The sequence below is a fragment of the Falco naumanni genome, chromosome 11 (genome assembly GCF_017639655.2).
Source record: "Falco naumanni isolate bFalNau1 chromosome 11, bFalNau1.pat, whole genome shotgun sequence".
In the NCBI taxonomy this organism is placed as follows: domain Eukaryota; kingdom Metazoa; phylum Chordata; class Aves; order Falconiformes; family Falconidae; genus Falco; species Falco naumanni.
Genome location: NC_054064.1, coordinates 1,509,234 through 1,526,904, shown reverse-complemented (window position 1 = coordinate 1,526,904; position 17,671 = coordinate 1,509,234). Strand labels below are relative to the sequence as shown.

At 40.0% G+C, this 17,671-nt stretch overlaps 1 protein-coding gene across 3 annotated transcripts in view; it reads right to left on the bottom strand.

Annotated features, from left to right (window-relative positions):
* Positions 1–3,488: 3,488 nt before the first annotated feature.
* The window catches only part of DENND1B (DENN domain containing 1B), a 168,206-nt gene continuing 154,023 nt past the window's right edge, over positions 3,489–17,671 (bottom strand). For all 3 annotated transcript variants that reach the window (XM_040610332.1, XM_040610334.1, XM_040610333.1), the window contains 3 exons: positions 13,775–13,854; positions 12,359–12,575; positions 3,489–11,141 (listed from right to left, as the gene is read on the bottom strand). In XM_040610332.1, coding sequence (XP_040466266.1) covers positions 10,590–11,141; positions 12,359–12,575; positions 13,775–13,854 — 849 coding nt within the window. In that variant the 3' untranslated portion in view covers positions 3,489–10,589. The remainder of the gene's footprint in view (positions 11,142–12,358; positions 12,576–13,774; positions 13,855–17,671) is intronic.

Here is a 17,671-nt window from a genome sequence, read left to right as displayed (position 1 = left end):
TCTGATAGTTTCTTTGTAGCCCATGTCGTACCTTTCTTCTTCAGTGTTGTGTGATGGGTTTCGTTGCTGTTTTGTTCCCCATATTTCAGTGACAATTATTTGAGGGAAGTAGAGCTGAAAAAAGAAAATTAGCGGAGCAGTACACCATCAGGAACCTGGCCCTTCAACTTTGTGGAGGAGTGCGGACTATGCAGCCACAGAGAGGAAATTATATACGGCCCATAGCATATTCCAAATGTGCTTCCCAGACTCTGCTTTTAGAACTAGTACTTGTTTATGTTTCATACAGAATTTGTAACAGGATTGACAGCCTCCAAGGTTTTGAAGCTTAAGAAGCTGCTAGCATTTCTTCTGACTGATGAAAATCTGCAGACATACTCTGCTCTATCTGGATACCAGCAAACCCACAACAGCACTTCAGGCATTGCTTAGGGGTTTTGTTGTTGTTGTTGTTGTTATTGCTTGTCACATCAAATAAAAATCTAAATCCATGAATTTCATAAAGTTACTTTTCATTTTGTGAATGTGAGGTTAACACGCAGTGAGTTCTGGAAAGAAAATGAAATGGTTTGTCCATCATTCAGGTACGGCTGCAGTTGCACTGTGTAAAAGTACCTCGCAAAAGCAATAGTCTCAGCCGCTCTGGAAGTGCAAACAACTCAGAAGCTACTAATGAATAGGAGCATTTATGAGTTTTCCTGCTAAACAAGCCCCCAACAAGACACTGCTTGGAGTTGCATTTTTCCCCTCAAACGCCACAACTCTCAATACATGTGCCAGTTTTCAGACTCGGGGTGCTACCACACGCCTGGTACACCAAACTCCTCCAAAATCATTCTTCACAGACACTTGGTATAGTTGTATCGACATGAACCGAGTCCTGCTGTACCATCTATGTAAAATTTGCCAACCCAACTTAGACCAACTTGTCTAATTGGCTCTATTTTTTTTCAATCCTTTCCCATGGTTTGAAAGAACTTACCAAACTGCAACATCTGCAGAAAACCCGTTGCAGCCACACTCCCAGGGCCCTGCGATAACAAACTGCGGGAAGGAGGCAAACAGAACCTGAAAGACTTGATCTTCATACTTTCTCGCTCCTTCTGCAAAACCTAAAGGCTTCTACATTTTTATAACTTCCTCCATTGGCTCATAATGTGTACCTATGACAAGAAGTTCATTGTCACAGCTGCCTTTTTAATAGCTGGATAAATGCGGGCACATCTACTGGTAAAACGAAGAGGTGACCAAGATGTGCAATGATTAACCCAGCAGTGAAGATCCTTGTGCTACCGGTCTGCACAGCTTCTATCTCTTGTAAGCTAGTAGAAGCCTAATAGCAAGCATTAAAATCACACCCTCAGTCTTTTCTGTGAACATAATTTGTAATTTTTTCATCAGTTGTGGATTAAGTATATCAATATCGAAAACACAGCCTCTATGGTTTGCCTGCATATCAAAATGCTTTTAATTGAGAAGAATGAATCATAGTGCATAGTCATTTAATGTAAAATTGTAACTGAATTATAGTTAGACACTTGCATAAAATGACTCAGCAGAGCAACCACATTAAAAAGGAGCCGTATCTGATGATTTAATGTTATTGTCTTACGTTTGTATTGGGTTTGTGGGGCAAGGTTTTGGTAGCAGGGGGCTACAGGGGCGGCTTCTGACAGAAGATTTCCCCATGCCCACGGACCCAATGCCAACGGGCACCAAGGCAGACCTGCCGCTGGCCGAGGCCGAGCCCAGCAGTGACGGTGGCAGCGCATCGGGGACAACATATTTAAGAAGGGGAAAAAAACCCCTGTGCAACAGCAACTGCAGCCAGAGAAAACAGAATGAGACTGCGAGAGCAACGAGCCTGCAGCCCCCTGGTCACTGCAGGAGGGGCAGGAGGGGCTCCAGGCGCCGGAGCAGAGATGCCCCCCCCAGCCCGTGCTGAAGCCCACGGCGAGGCCGGCTGTGCCCCCAGCCCGCGGGGGTTAACGTGGAGCAGATCCCACCCGCAGCCCGTGGGAGACCCCACAGCGGGGCAGGGGGATGCCCAAAGGAGGCTGTGACCTGTGGGCAGCCCAGGCTGGAGCAGGCTCCTGCAGGGACCTGTGGCCCCGCGGGGGACCCACGCTGGAGCAGGGTGTGAGGAGCTGCAGCCCGTGGGAAGGACTCACCTTGGAGCAGTTCATGGGGAGCCGTCTCCCGTGGGGGGACCCCACTCTGGAGCAGGGGAGGAGTGTGAGGAGCCTCCCCTGGGGAGGAAGGAGCGGCAGGGACAATGTCTGATGAACTGACGGCAGCCCCCATTCCCCGTCCCCCTGTGCCGCGGGGGGGAGAGAATTTGGGATAAAGTTCAGCCTGAGGGAAGGGAGGGGTGGGAGGGAGGTGATTTAAGATTTGGTTTTATTTCTCATTATCCTACTCGGATTTCATTGGCAATAAATTAAACTGCTGTTTCCCCAGGTCGAGTCTGTTTTGCCTGTGACAGTAATGATCTCTCCCTCCCTGTTCTCATCTCAAGCCACCAGCGTTCCATCACACTCTCTCTCCCCTGCCCAGCTGAGGAGGGGAGTGACAGTGACAGGGTGGCTGTGGTGGGCACCAGGCACCCAGCCGGGGTCAACACATTATTTAGCCTGCCCTAACGCACGAATAAACCACATCTGCACCTTCATTCCTGATGGCCACTGAAGTCAAGAGGCGCCTGGCTCTCCAGTCCCTGCCAGCAGCCATGGGGAATGAAGGCTGGTCACCACCCCGCCAGCGGCCGACAGAGCCACGCAGCCCAGCAGTGCCACCAGGCGCAGCAGGGGCTGCAGTCAGGGTGCCAGGAAGGGGAGCAGGGGTGGCCAGGCCAGGCTTGCCCGCTGGGGTTGAGAAGGTGAGGTCCCAGCTGCTCTCAGGTCAGCAGCCTGACCCTTCAGGCAGATCCCATTACAGGTATTACAGGAGGTCGGGCATCCCTCTTCCCTCACTAGCAGTGTCCTCAAGACCTCTCTGACACTTGTAATACTTGGCTTAACAGTACAAAAATACTTGGTGGTATCATAATTATCATTGTTTTAATATCCAATGTTCAAAGGTTTAAACCATAGCACCCATCAGGTATTACTACTGTACCTTCCGCATGCAGTTTCTCCTTAATATCTCTACTTCTCAACCTATAAAATGAAATAATATACCTAACTTTTTGGTAAGAACTTGAAGATCTATAGATCAAAAAATGCTGTTTAACAAACAGGCATTAACTAAGATTGTTTCTGTCATTGGAATTACAAAGAACATCAGCATTTAACTTTTGTACTGTATAAAACAGTAATTAATAAGAAAACACAATCAACTTTGTATCTAAGAAACTGAAACGGTCATTCAATGGAGAAAAATTTCCAATACAATACATTACCACTGTACTATTTTAACCTTTATGTCTGATAAGAATGAAAACGTATTCAGATCAATCCATCAAGCAAGAACCTGCACCACCCAAGGAATTTTGATATTGTTAAATTTTATTTTATAGTACAGTGTTGGGCACTTTATGGTAATGTGGAGTTCACCAAAAACTTCTACTGACGCCACAAACTTGGAAGGAAAAAGAAGAAAACAAAACACACCGCACATCACAGCTCATTTACTACATCTAGACAGTGCACTACTGACAGTAGTCTAAGGTCTGAGTTACAGCTCTTGAGATGACTTTGAACAGTAGTCCAGAGGATGTAAAAGCATGGAGTAAATTCTTAGATTTGGTTCTAGTTTTATTAAAAGTCAGTAACTAACTGAATTTTTAAAACCGTTAGGACAATGCTGGTTGGTTGTTTTTGGTTTTTTTTTTTTTTTTTTTTTTTTGGGGGGGGGTTAAATCTTCAAAATTATTAAAATTATCAATAAAACCTCAAAATGCCCTGTATGTCATGCCTTTCCTACAAGTGTTAAAGGCTCACAATAAGGACGTTATCAGGAATGGTTTTCAAAGGTCACTAAAAACACATTCTGAAAAAGAATTAGAAGCATTGGGATACATAACGTTGCTTTGTTCCAAGTTGAGGCATTCCTCCATGTATCAGACACAGATATAAAAATAACGAACATAAATTGTGAGTTGGGTAAATATGTGAGCGTTTTAAATTTCTCTTCCTCCTCAAAAATCATGAAGTAACAGACGTCATGTTAGCAGCCTGTGTGTAAGCTGCCCCAAGACTAGCTGTTCCACAGTGCTTTATTGCCTCATTCAAGTATATTAAAGTTCTTAAGGAAAAACCAAAGGTTAAAACAAAATGTACATCAATATACAAAGAAATTAATTTACAAAAAGTTAAAAGGATACTGGCAAAATTAGTAGATATTTTAAGTAATGACGATAATTAGGGATGTCACAAACTACATTCTTAATACATTTGGTCATCACCATGAACTCTCACCTAATTGGCAGTACTAAAAATCAATGCTTAACTCCTAATTTTTTCACCAATGACAAACAAGTGATCAAATGATAAATTAAACATCATAAATTCTAATATTTAACCTTACTTCAATTTAACCGGGTCATAGCTTTAATAACTACCTAGAACTACCGGTAGGCAAATATTGGCTTAGGCCTTATTATTTCCATAGAATGTGACATCCGTAATCATTCCCATACATTGGAAATAAACATTTGCCTCATTAGAATATATTCTTCATGTTTTTATCATACAACCGTATTTCAAAGCTACATGTCATTTTACACATTTCTGAAAAATACCACTCCAAGGATCTGCTTGAAAAGCAGATGTGCAATACTAAATTACTTTGAAACAAGGAGAAATATTGCACAAAATTCACTGAAGATTTGAAAGTCAACACATTCCCCGCCCCCAACCAAGTAGCTCCCTTATTTTTAACAGAAAGAGAATGTCAATTTGCACAGAATCGTAACAAACGTCAACATACTTGAACTCAACTTATTTTTCAAATGCTAATACTGTTACTGGACTCTAAATACCAATGCCGTTAGTATTGACCTAAGTAATAGTACAAATTAATTTGAGTACCTTTTATTACAGTAAACCTCGGAGTAACTTCCAACTGTGTTACCCACCTCATATGCCCACCCAGCAGAAAATGGCAACGGCCCTGCCAACTACGCAGATGGTGGGCGGCCCTCTAGGCTAACGTGGCTGTGGACTCCTCAGGCAACTCTGCTTAGAAGGTCAGCACATTCCAGGAAAGACCTACCAAGTCCTTTCAACTGGCCACGAACTAAAACTGTAAAACAGACATTGCAAAGCAAAACAAGGAACATTTTGCACAAAAAAAACCAACAAACCAACCACCCACAAGCAAACAAAAAACCCCATCCCTTTACTTTCAACCACTCCGAAGAACATGAATTCTAGACCAGCTGTGGTCCGTGCTCTTGGGGTGAAGATGAGGACACTCTATTCAGTCCACATTCTGTTGACAGGCAAACAACGCTTGACAAAGGTATACACATCTAATAGTAGCAAAGAAGTTACCGCACACCAGTCACATCACCATTCATACTGGTTTTGCTGGCGCATTTATTTCTACATTCATTCCCCAAAGTTTTACTGCAATACCACGCGAACAGCCAGCCTTCACCACCCTGAGCTTTGCAATAAGGAAGCTGCTTGCCTCAGGTGTCATTTTACTAGCCACATTTGTTTAGCCTGAAACTTCAGGTTGGTGGGAACACACTGGCTGGAGTCTCACAGCACCTGGGCTAGGGCCTGGTGCCCAGGGAGAAGATGCCAACCCCCCTGGAAATCAGGGCCAGCCTGGGCCTCTCCCTGCGGAGCCAGGATGGTCAGTGGCTACGGAGCTCGTTCCTGCAGGACAGGGCACCGCAGCTGGATTACACGGGGGCGCGTTTGCAAAAGGGCCTCATGCTGGCACTTCAATTATTGCATGAAATGTTTCTTCAATTAATTACACACATAGAAAAAAGATTTTAGATGCTCCCAGCAATTCCATCAGGCAGCTGCACCAATGAAAGATTGTTCTGCAGGACTGAATACGATTGATTGTAGGTGAAGAAATAGAAGCCATTTTAAAAACCTGGCTTAACTGTTCTTTTGCCTGGACTCTACATCAGTTACAAGAACATGAGGCTGCAAATTAGCTCATTCTAAAACCTGAAAAGACATCTAAAACAGAATTTTGAGATCTAAACCACTCCTCTAATAGATCGGGTGGGATTCTCAAAAGCACCCAGCATGTGTCTAGAACTCTGGCTGCAGCCCGTGTCACAGGGCCCGAGGGGACTGCAGCCAGCGTGGGGGCTCCTGGTGACCCCACCCCAACAGCAGCAGCACTGAAACCACTGAAATGCTAAATGACAATGAAGGGTTCAGTCAACAAGTTCTATCACAACTTCTACAACTACATTTTTCCTTCAGAACAAGTCTATTTTTTGGAGCTACGCGACACCCAAATACGCAGGATGGAAGCGCAAACCACTGTCTACTCTACACGGACTGCCCTCTGCATGCATAGGGGGCAGCCAGGGATCACCTCTGCATCCACAGTACTGTCCTTCCCTGAATACCTGGCACTGTTTTTCACATGTTGCACCTCCATACACACAGACGGGAAGGCTTTGACTGGGACAACGTATTATCCATTCTGCAAATCCCACGGGTTTTAATTCCATAGGCAATATTACTTTTGCCTGTGTGGCTGGGTTGGAATCACTGCAACTGAGCTAGAACATTAAACAATATCCTGAAATCTGTATTTCCTCAAAGTTATTATCCCTCCTGAGGACCCCCAGGTTCTGCTTCCCCACATCCCACCAGAACAACCCAGGAATCCCTTTCTCTGTCTTATGCCCTTACTTTTTTCCTCCCAAACTGGATGAGTGATACGGCTCATTTCAGGCAGACATCTATGCAAAACAAACTCGAAGATATTAAATTCAAGTCCTAGTTTAACTTTCTACACCAGAAATTTCTTCCTACGTCTAAGTAACAGATTACAAAGCTTAATCAAATAACCTGATAGCTCCCTTAAACAGGAGAAATGAGAAGATTTTCAAGATCCTGAAGAAAAGAGATGCCTCTGAAGACCACCACAGAAGCTCCGACTGAGCAGAATTCAGTTCTCACCAGCAGCTGGTGCTGAATGTTGATGATTTTTCAAAGACATTAGAAGGATTTCCACAAATAAAAAGCATACAAGTATAAAACTTGTAAAAAGTACTGGACCCGGACAATTTATCTGAATATAGAACCCAATGTGGTAAGAAAAATACTGTATATGTAGCCAATAAACAGTTTTACATTATCACAAGGACAAAGAACAACAGTGTTAAACTGGAAATATCAGTTTAGAATCTTATCTATTTGGTAACTGGCAATTCTGTTTAAATAAGGCACAAATACTAGCCTTTTTAAAAGATCAATGATAGTAAAGTGGAAAAGATTTTGTAATATTACAGAGTTAAAAATGTGCCTACAGTTAAATTCAACATAAGATATAAGACCAAGTTATTTCTGAACGCATACAACATTCAAAACCAAAAAAAGACATACTATTTAATGACTGTAAACACTCTATGGGCTTTATAAATAGTAAGGAAACAACGTGGCATAAGCACAGAAATGAAATTTTTACTGAAATAAAAATAATTCTAAGGTGAATTTTACCTTCCATCTTTTAGTTTACCTGTTTCCTTCTTTTCAGCCTGCATTTTCACTCAATGAAACAGCGAATTATTACTACAACGCCTTGATTTTGAAAGATTCCACTATCAATCTTCCAATTTTATGATCCTTATAACAACTATAAGAATATTAGCAGCTTCATGCGGCTTCCATAGTTTTTCCACAAAGATGAGAATGGGACAATCTATGTGATAATAGGAGTTCAGTGCCAAACTCTCATGTAAAGCCAGTAGGATTTATTGTATCAGAGAGGCATTTTTGAAAACCATTTTCTGGCAGCATTCCTGGACTTAGGTGTCTGATGGCTTTGAAAGTAATGATGGCCGTAATTTCTGAATTTTTTCTATTTTTCTCCTTACAACATTAATACTGATACTATCTTTAACAAATAAAGAAAACAAAACATCATCTTAGATGGAACTGTGGACAGAAACATCATGTCAGATGCAGAAAAAAAGAAAAAGTGGATCTTGACATTCTTGTCAACAAAATGCAAGGACATGAATGAGAACAAGAGAGAAGCGCTGAAAGAACAAAAGCCTCTGCGTTGCTGGTCTTCTTTTAGGCACACCTGGCAGCACTATGTTTGGGTAATGTTTAGTACCAGCAAAGGAGAAGAATGTCCTCTACAGAATCATTAATATCACCGCTAAACAAGTATCCATGAGGTTGCTCTGCAACTTTCTCATCTGAACAGCACCTGAGCCACCTGGTCTGACCCACCTGGGAAGTTTAGAGCAAAGATTTTACAGAATTTTTATTATATTTTTGATCATTTGCAGCACAAAATATTTTGCCAAATAACATTTTTATGTCTTAAAAAAATCCACTACATACCATGTTGATACACCAGAGGAAACCAAAGGATAAATACTTTGGAGTACAGACCTCTGCACATACAACCTCTAACTCTGGAACACTGAGATTCTGCAGCAATGCAGCCTGCAGATGCCCTCAGGAATGTTCAGGCTCTAATCAGACACAGGTATTTCTGTAAAATTTGCACTTTTACAATCTTTCACCTTCATTGCACTGACTAAAAAAAAAATAAATTCCAGAGGCTCATCCTCAATGAGAAGTACTGGCCCAGCCCTTCTCATTCTGAAACAAGGTGAAACATTTACATTAACAAAGCCAAGGTCTCACTCTGCGGCCCCTCCTTGCTAAAGCGTCAGTCACCACCTCTGCAATGATGTGGTTCCATTCCCTTGGGTCAGCTGCCTCATAACGAAGCAGCCAAAAAGCCCCTTATCATTGCCGTCAACTAGAAGGAAAATTCATTCATAAATCTCAATGTGGCAACTGATAATAAATTCTGCTATGAACTACTCTTAAGATATTAAAGTGCAATCTGATCCAAATATTGACCTTGTGAACGTGCTCGCTCAGGCCTATACTGAGATTAAGACTAACCATTCCAGCCAAAAAGGGAAAGAGAGGTGGCTTCTGAAATGAGTTTAGAAGAGCAGGAGAGCATTCTTCTCAAGCAGAGGTCATTGTATATCCATGTATTACTTCTGTCAACTGCATCATAAATAACCTTCAAAGCTGACAATTCCAATCTGCTGAAGTTTGCTTCATGCCTTTCCTGTCCTGAGCTATCATGGAGGACTGTGTATGTATGGTAAGGTGGAGAGGTGGAAAAAGAAAAGAGAAGAATGAAAGAAATGTAAAATAAGGAAAGAGCTGCTCCACACAGCAGCAAGAATTTTCAAACTTTAAATATCCAAATATTCATCAGGAATACTGCCAAAAGGAGGACAAATGCTTGTTCTGAATACAATACACATCAAGTCCATTTATTCTCCTTCATTGAATTTAGAAAGATATTTTTCATTGCTCAACTTGGCTAAAATGAGAGTTGGATATAGGCAGTCTCAAGCTAAAACTGTAATTTTAATTTTCTAGTGTTACAAGTAATTTTCAGTCACAACTAATAATTTAACTAAATATGACTTCTAAGTAACAGTAATTCAACCGCCTTTCAAAGAAGTTAGCTACTAAAAATGGACAGAAAATAGTTTAGAAGAGGCACAAATTAGTTTTCAAACACTATTAAAATGTAGAAAATAAAAAATAATATAAATCTATCAATTCCACTTACACTTTCCTTTCTGAAAATTTGTAGGTGAAATAGTCTATCTAGGGAAACCAGATAATATGTCTTTAAAGTGTCATAGTTGTAAACAAAAGTTAATAAATGTCACATTATAATTCAGCACTTCATGTACTTTACAGAAGAGAGAAAATTATGCGTTACCTTTTCGAAATCTGGAAGACAGGGCCACAGTTTTAGTTTGGATTAAGTTCCAAGTTATATTCACGACAAATTCCTTAATCTAAAAAAAGTTTTCTCCCCCCCCCTGCACTTAGCTGAAGCAAATTCTTGCTATGGAAAATCATTATTGCTGTTTTGTAGATTTGCATTTGTCTTCTAAGATAGTTAAACCTCTTCTCTAAAGATTAAGGCAATTATTATTCATTACAAACATTAACATTTGTACATTTCAGACAAATCAGATTGCTCAGTTCATTTCATGCTTAATGGGATTAATATAGTACCTTCAAAATCTGGTTACCCGTTAGGTGATACCTTTCCTGCTGCTTAGAGGAAGCAAATGCCAGGAAGCACCATGCACTTGCTGTATTTTTAACACAGAAACTAACTAGTACCTGATTTAAGAGTGCATTCATATATCTAGCTCCATTTTGTGGACCTAACCAACAAACGAACTGGGTAAACATAGAAGTGGATGTCCCAATGGCAGAAAATGCATACTCAATTGAAGACAACTGTTTTTTGTAATCGAAGATCTCTTATTCCTTTTTACCTTTTGGTTAGAATGTTATATGGAGTTATATGGAGTCCTGAGTAATCTCCCTTTAACTTGTGATGGGAGTCGAGTTTCTCTTCCCATAGTTTTCTTACGTTTTATTTCCACTGCTACTGCCGGACAAGCTATCCTTTGAAATATTTAAACCATAGTGAAAAGCAGAACTCAGTTTACATAATGACACAACTTCCTGAAGAAGCCCACCCTCTTCTGGAGTTTCATTTCCTTCCTCCCCATCTTTCTCCCAAGGGACCAGAACGGATGGATGTTGAGCAAGACTTGTTGGAAGCTGATCTTCTGAGGTATTGCTTAGTGTTTCATTCTGCTTGGCATATTTATAGGAAGAATAGCCTGCTTTAAAACTTTCTAGAGAAGCAAACTGGCCACTTGATCGTACTGGAGATTGGGATGTCATACTGGTGGTGTCCATCTTGTCAGTAATAAAGGTTTTGTCACTACTTTCTTCTTCCAACCTTAAGAGAGATTCTCTATGGCCACCAGAAGAAACTTGTTTCCTTGGCGATGGAGGGAGCTGCTTCCCATGGAGGGCACTGTCATCCTGACCAAGGTTCCACTCCACTTGCTCACTAGCACTGCTGCAGAGCAGGGTAAGGTTGCTCTCACTAGGTGCGTTCGACTTGTTCTGAAAGAAAGAACATGCGTTTATAGTTAATGTCATAAGAAACATCTCTACACCGGCACTTTCGAAACAAAAACACTGTAATGGATTTTGTGTGTTCCCAAATCATGGATCCCCCTTGGGGTTCAATGTTACAAAACAACAATCCGAGAAGCAATGTAAGATCAAGTGGTTGTATACATCCTCGCTAGAACACTCTGCCCCTTATACAGGATCACTTTTTGTACACAGGAAGGATTTCTGTGTCCCCTGTCCATTCAGCCTTTGCACAAGCAGTTTCAACAGTGAACAAAGACACACTTTGATGGTTTGTACCCATAACATGAGAAGGAGCTGGACTAAAACTAAAACCAGATGGCATTTCCTCTTTGCTTCAGTAATTAACTATACCAACTTTCAATATTAATTTTTTTTGGCCAAGCAAACAAAAACGGGCATTTTACTAACACGTCCCCTGTGTGACACTCATAATACAAAATTTTACAAGCTTTTTAAATATTTGCATTAGAATTTGCTGATGCAGTAACGAATCTTCTACTATAGGATCCCTTTCAGCAAATCTTGGACAACTGATATAAGCTGGAATTCAAACAAACTAACTTTTTTTTATTTGGCTAACAACAGAGCAGTGGCTTAGTGAAGGTTTTAAAGTTGTAGGCAAGAAGTCTGTTGACACTACAGGTCCTATTCAACTCCACCTAAAAAAGGATCAAGAAGCCCTCTTAGAAAGCTCTGGAGTACTATTCTAGCAGTGTTTCACATGGACCCCATGACTTAATCAAGATGGAAATATCTCCCTATCACTATGGCTAGTTTAAAGATGCAAGGTGAAAATGGAAATAAATACCTTTCTAAACCACATTAAGAAAGACTAGAACCAGCTCTGGGAATACCTGATTGAACAGTTAAACATTAATATTAAACTATTTGATTACATAAATTATTATTCACAGCTCTACATGTGGTTACTGTTATAAGGGAAAAATACTGTTCCAAGATGACTGGGTAAACTGGACAAATGTGTAATCAATCTTTTGGCTGGCAAAAAAACATAATGCAGTGGCCAGCATGGGCGTACTGTTCTGTATCCCTAGGAAGACATGTTAGCAATTCTGAGGACTATGCTGCAGTGTCTGAGCTGCACATTGTTGATTCCACAAGTGCAGGATTCTGCTATAAAGGGACTGGAGTTGTTTTTCAAATGAAAGCAGAAGACTAACCGCAATCTTGTAATTGATGTCATCCATTGACCTAAAGAAATCCAGGCTCTTTGCTCCTGAGAGTTTCCCTTGATCTGAACTGTGCGTGCTCAGCGTGTCCAAAATCTCCCCAAGCAAGTCCATTTCTCCTTGATGCTGAGGAGTTATTCCAGTTTCACCAGAATCATCACTATCATAAAAGTAAGCAGAAGCTTCTTCACTGTCTTCTGACGATAACCTGAAAAAAAACCTTTTCCATCAGCTAGGAACATAAAAGCCACTTCATTACACCCACTTCCAAGAGTAAGTAGGAGAATGCATTCCAAGTTGAAAGGGAGCATAAAACTGGACTTTCTTTCTATCTACCCAAGACTTTTCCTAAACATAGATGTAGGGTATCTATGGAGATGCAGTTAACATTAGCTGGTTTTCCTGTCTCCTGGCTTTTCCCCCACCACTGTAACTGTTAAATCACCCTCAATATGACTTCCCAAATTTTCCCTCCAAATTTTACAGTTATTCCAAAACTGGTTCCTCTTCTCCCTTGTCTACACCTAATATTTAGAGTCACCTCTCCAGTTGACCTAGACACATATTATGTTCCAGTGGCAGGACTCTCATACTGCAACTCTTCTTCTGCTGTATGACCAGATTTACTGGAGTATTGCCTATCTGCAAGGAGAACTGGTGCTTCTGTCTCTTTATTTTCTCTTTCATTCATTGCAATACCCTTACCTCCGACCCTCATACTACATAAATACATACCTTCCCTATCTGTGTCTATCAAGAACACTACTGCAAAGGATTTTTCCATGGCTCACTGTTTTGATGATATTCTTTGAACACATCAGCAGCTCCCGCCTCCCTACTGCATCATGGTTGAAGCTGCTTGACTTTGCTTTCAAGGTTCCTCATGGTTTATTACCATTACCAAAAATTAGCTCCTGAATTCAATGAGAGAATGCCTCAACACAGCTTAGGCCTCAACTTATGATTTCCCTTTAATTCACACATAGGAAGACCTTGGTATAAAACTCACATGGCAATATTTCTCTTTCAAACCCTTCAGAAGACTTTCCATTGTCATGACTACAACACAAGACTGGAAGAACAGATTAGCTGAGGTCACTGTCCACCATGTTGATGAATATTTTTTTTTCTGCTTCTTTCTGCATGCAGTCTATCATTTTATCTTGAGTCTGTGAAGACTGAGGATTATGTCAAGTTATTCTAGGCACTATAATAATTAAAAGATATAATAGCCTGTCCCTCCTTTTAAAAGCAGATTTAATCCCAAACTACTTGACATCATCTAGAGCAAGAATCAAGGCAGCAGCCCAGACAGGAGAAAAATATGTCATTTGAACTAAGCTTTGCTGAATAACACTAGTTACCCTTTCTCCCATGCATAGACACACATCCAAACAGGCGTCTTACTTGCTTGTTCTCTCCATTTCATCATCATCATCTTCATCCAAGGCAAAATCCTGGTTACTGAGACGTTGGTTGAAACGAGTCTGGAGGACAGAAAATTAACATTCTAATTTTTGTTTATTTTTTCTATTTCATCACTACTTTTTTGGAGACTAGCTGTCACATTACTCATTAAGACTTCCTGAGTACTTGATGAGGAAACCACATATTGATCAAGTCTTCTAAAGGTCATTGTAAGAGGATGTGAAGTCTTCAAGCATCACCAATTAAAAAGCAAGAGAACCATTTCTTTCATGGCCTATGGGAGGCCTTATTATTTATGCAAAGCCTTGATTAGCAGAAGACTGGCTATTGGAGGAAAAGCATCACCCAAGCCTACTAACTACCCTTTCTTGCAAATCTACCCCAAAAAGCACTGTGGTTTAGTACTTCCTGATATAATTATTCACCAAGTTTTAGTTGATGTGGTCTACTGAGCATGAGGAAAAATGGATTTTTGAAGTAACAAATACAAAAGAAGTCAGGAGTCTCTTTACATAGCTATACTTACGTTAGGGTGTTAAACAGAACTGCAAAGTAGTATGCCAGCTTGAAAACTGTGCACTAGGAATGCCTCTGTGCAGGATAAATTACTGTAAATTACAGTTAACTCCAAGTTAGCATACATTCAGAGCATCCCACGGGGAGCTTGCCTAGAGTAGCTGGTGTGCTGTACATTCACACACTACCATACTGAGTACTCCTTGATCTCTGATAGCACATTGTTATTTAGCAAACAGAACCAGGCTAATGATTTCTACAACGGATGAAAGTCTCTGTCTTGACCAGAACGTTTAAGTTAGGAATTTTAGTCACTTGTGCTTCACAACTGACTGTCTTAAGGTCAGTATTATCATCTATTATACTTGCTTTGTATCAAAAACCTGCAAAATACACTATGCAAGCAAGCAATCCAATGAAGAGATTCAGAACCTTGGAAAACTGCTCATAATTTAAAGACATACGAATAGAATTTGTGCAAAGGGAAAATGGCGTTAGCCAACTTGAAAGAAAATCATACACAAGTAAAAAGGAAGTGCCACTGCCCACATCTCATCTTGCATGCCTAAACCTGCAACCAACCCGGACAGGGAAGAAATACAGCCTTCATTTCAGGCTACAAGGAGCCTGGAAGTCTGTGCTGTGAAGATTTCAGTATATCACCTATTACAGATGTTGTCAGTGTCCTACATGTACCAGGACATTGCCTGTAACTTCCCCCCACCCCCACCATTACCGTCAGGAACATCTCAATGTTCAGTCTTTACAGACAAACACATTTGTTCTGGTTCAAGAAGAGAGGATTTAACTAAAGCAGCAAGTTTTGATAACACTTTCATCCACATCTTTTTGTATTTTTTTATTTTACACATTATATAATGTGTAAAATTTTACATATAGATATATAAAATACAGAATTGTTTCTATATAATACATTTAATTTGATAACTTCATCCACAAAGAGGAAACATGGTTCTTAATGTGTTAAAGTAACAGTCAACAGAATATGAAAGAATTATTAGAGTATTAAAAACTATTAAAGAACCCAAACTAAGCTTCATACTGAGCAATAGTTATAGGATGGAATGCAGTCAAACAAACTTGGTATTTCTAACTCTTTCCCAGTTTTGTGAGGTGTGTCACTCCCGTCAGTGTTGCCATCAATCATATCCCTGCTTTTAACTAAAGGGAGGTTAACCACTAACTTAATTGATACTGTTAATTGGTTACCTTACTGATTACTGCCACAACTACAGTCACTGTTTTCAGTTTAAAAGTTGATGCTTTAAGTATTTATATTCACTGGGACAATTAAAATACTTTGCTTCTATAGCACTGGTAATTCACTACTTCCCCATGAAAATTCTGACATCACATTCATTGTAATTAAAGCTCTAATTCTGGAACTGATTCTTGGAGTGCAAACCCCTTCTCTGTCTTGCTTGCTTGGAATTTGCATCAGTATTAGATGCTGCCATCACGTTTACTTCTACTAATGTAAAGACAAGATTTTGCAGAAAAGAAGGTTCTTTAAAAATGTTGAGAAATTTCAGAAAACAAAACTAAAACTGACACTTGTCCATCTGTAGATGGATTAATTCTGTCAATGGAATGAAATCCCACAAGATAACACTCACTGATTTGTCAAAACAAATAATGTTTCAAAGAGCTTGGATGCAAGTTTTAATAGATAAATTTTAAAAAGAAAATTAAAAAAAGGGTTGTGTCTTTGAGAAACAGGAACTGAATAAAATTAATTAGAATCAGCAAGCCACAGGCATAGCAGCAGCCCCTCAGAGCACCTACAGACAGTATTATGCGAGTGTGTCAGCGAAAGCAGGAATAACTCCTATTAAAGGACTATAACAAAGCATATGTTGATAAACCTAAAAAGAATAAAAAAATAAATTCTAGTTCCTGATGGTCAGATTTGTTCTTTGAAAAAAAAATGTTGTTATCAATTTAAATGTTTAGGGGTACAAAATTATACAGCAAGACTTTCAAGAACTAAACCAAATAAAATGGGATTTACATACAAAGAAAAAAAGGCAATAGGGGAAGGAAAGGGAAATATCTGGCTGTAAATAACAACATTCTCCAGAGTTTAGAGCTCTGTGAGCTAGCCACAGAGACAACAAGCAACACATGTTTTTAAATAGGTGACTTTCCTTTAGGAGCTGTAATAGAAACGACTGCAAGGGAGAGGTATGCCCAGACGACTTTGCAAAGAAATAAAAAAAGAAAGAAAGAAACTCTTAATAAATTCCAAAAGGAGAATCATAAATCTTTTTCAGTGCTCCACTAGGTAAAGTGACATGGTATGGGCACCTGCAAAAGCTGTCAAAGTCATTTAAGAAGTCCTTCCATTACTGACGTACCCCGCTGTTTGCAGTTATTTAAGCTTTTAATTTCTGTCTTTTCTGCATTTTGAAGTGTGTAACCTTTTTTATACCTTTTTATGAAAAAAGGACAGACTTCTGTTTCCTTCCTGATCAGCATCCTAATAACAACCAGACCATTTAAATTTATTACCACAAGAAATGATATGGTAACACTCCTTCCTTGCTGCACCAGAACTTTATAAAATCTTAATAGACTGCTGTCATGTTTTTTTCTATAAAATAAAGCAACAAACTTCTTTAAAGTACTCAATTGTTTTGCTTCTACCAGCTAGTTCTGTTTACATAATAACTCTATTATTTAATGTATCTACTTTATATCAAAACATGAACAGCTATTTAACTTTTGCTATTTCAATTTTTTCTCATTTTCAGGCACACTGCACTGCAAGAACCCATCTCTCCTCTTTCTCGGGATATAAGAGTTCAACATACTTAAAGACAATGAGCTCACACTCTCCACAAGCCCCAGTTGAACCCAGAAGCCCGAGCGTGAAGCACAGCAAAGGAACAACCGCACCTGGCGTGAGGACGTATGGCCTTTTGGTACACATCGTGTACATCCTCTTTGGTTTCTGCCCCACTTGAAAACCTCATCCTTCAAGTGCTCTGCTGCCTATACAGTTGTGGTAAATGCTGATCACCAAAACCAGAAAAAGAAGGTGCTGACAGTATAAATATGGGTAGAACCAAACAAAGCGAGAATAGGTCCTTAAACTGTTCTCTTCTGTTTGCTAGCAGCCTCACAAAACGTACTACTTTGGCATAAAAATGTAGACAAAATGCATGAATGCTGAAGGATTTAAATGTAAGATGGTTACATTCTTGATTGGGCATGAAAGTCAATCTTTGAAATGTCAGCTTTTTACCTAATGCTAGACCTTTCAGAAGCACAGCTTTCCAGAATGCGTGCTTACCGATCGATCCTGGGGCAGGAAGTCAAACAAGGCTGCTGCTATTA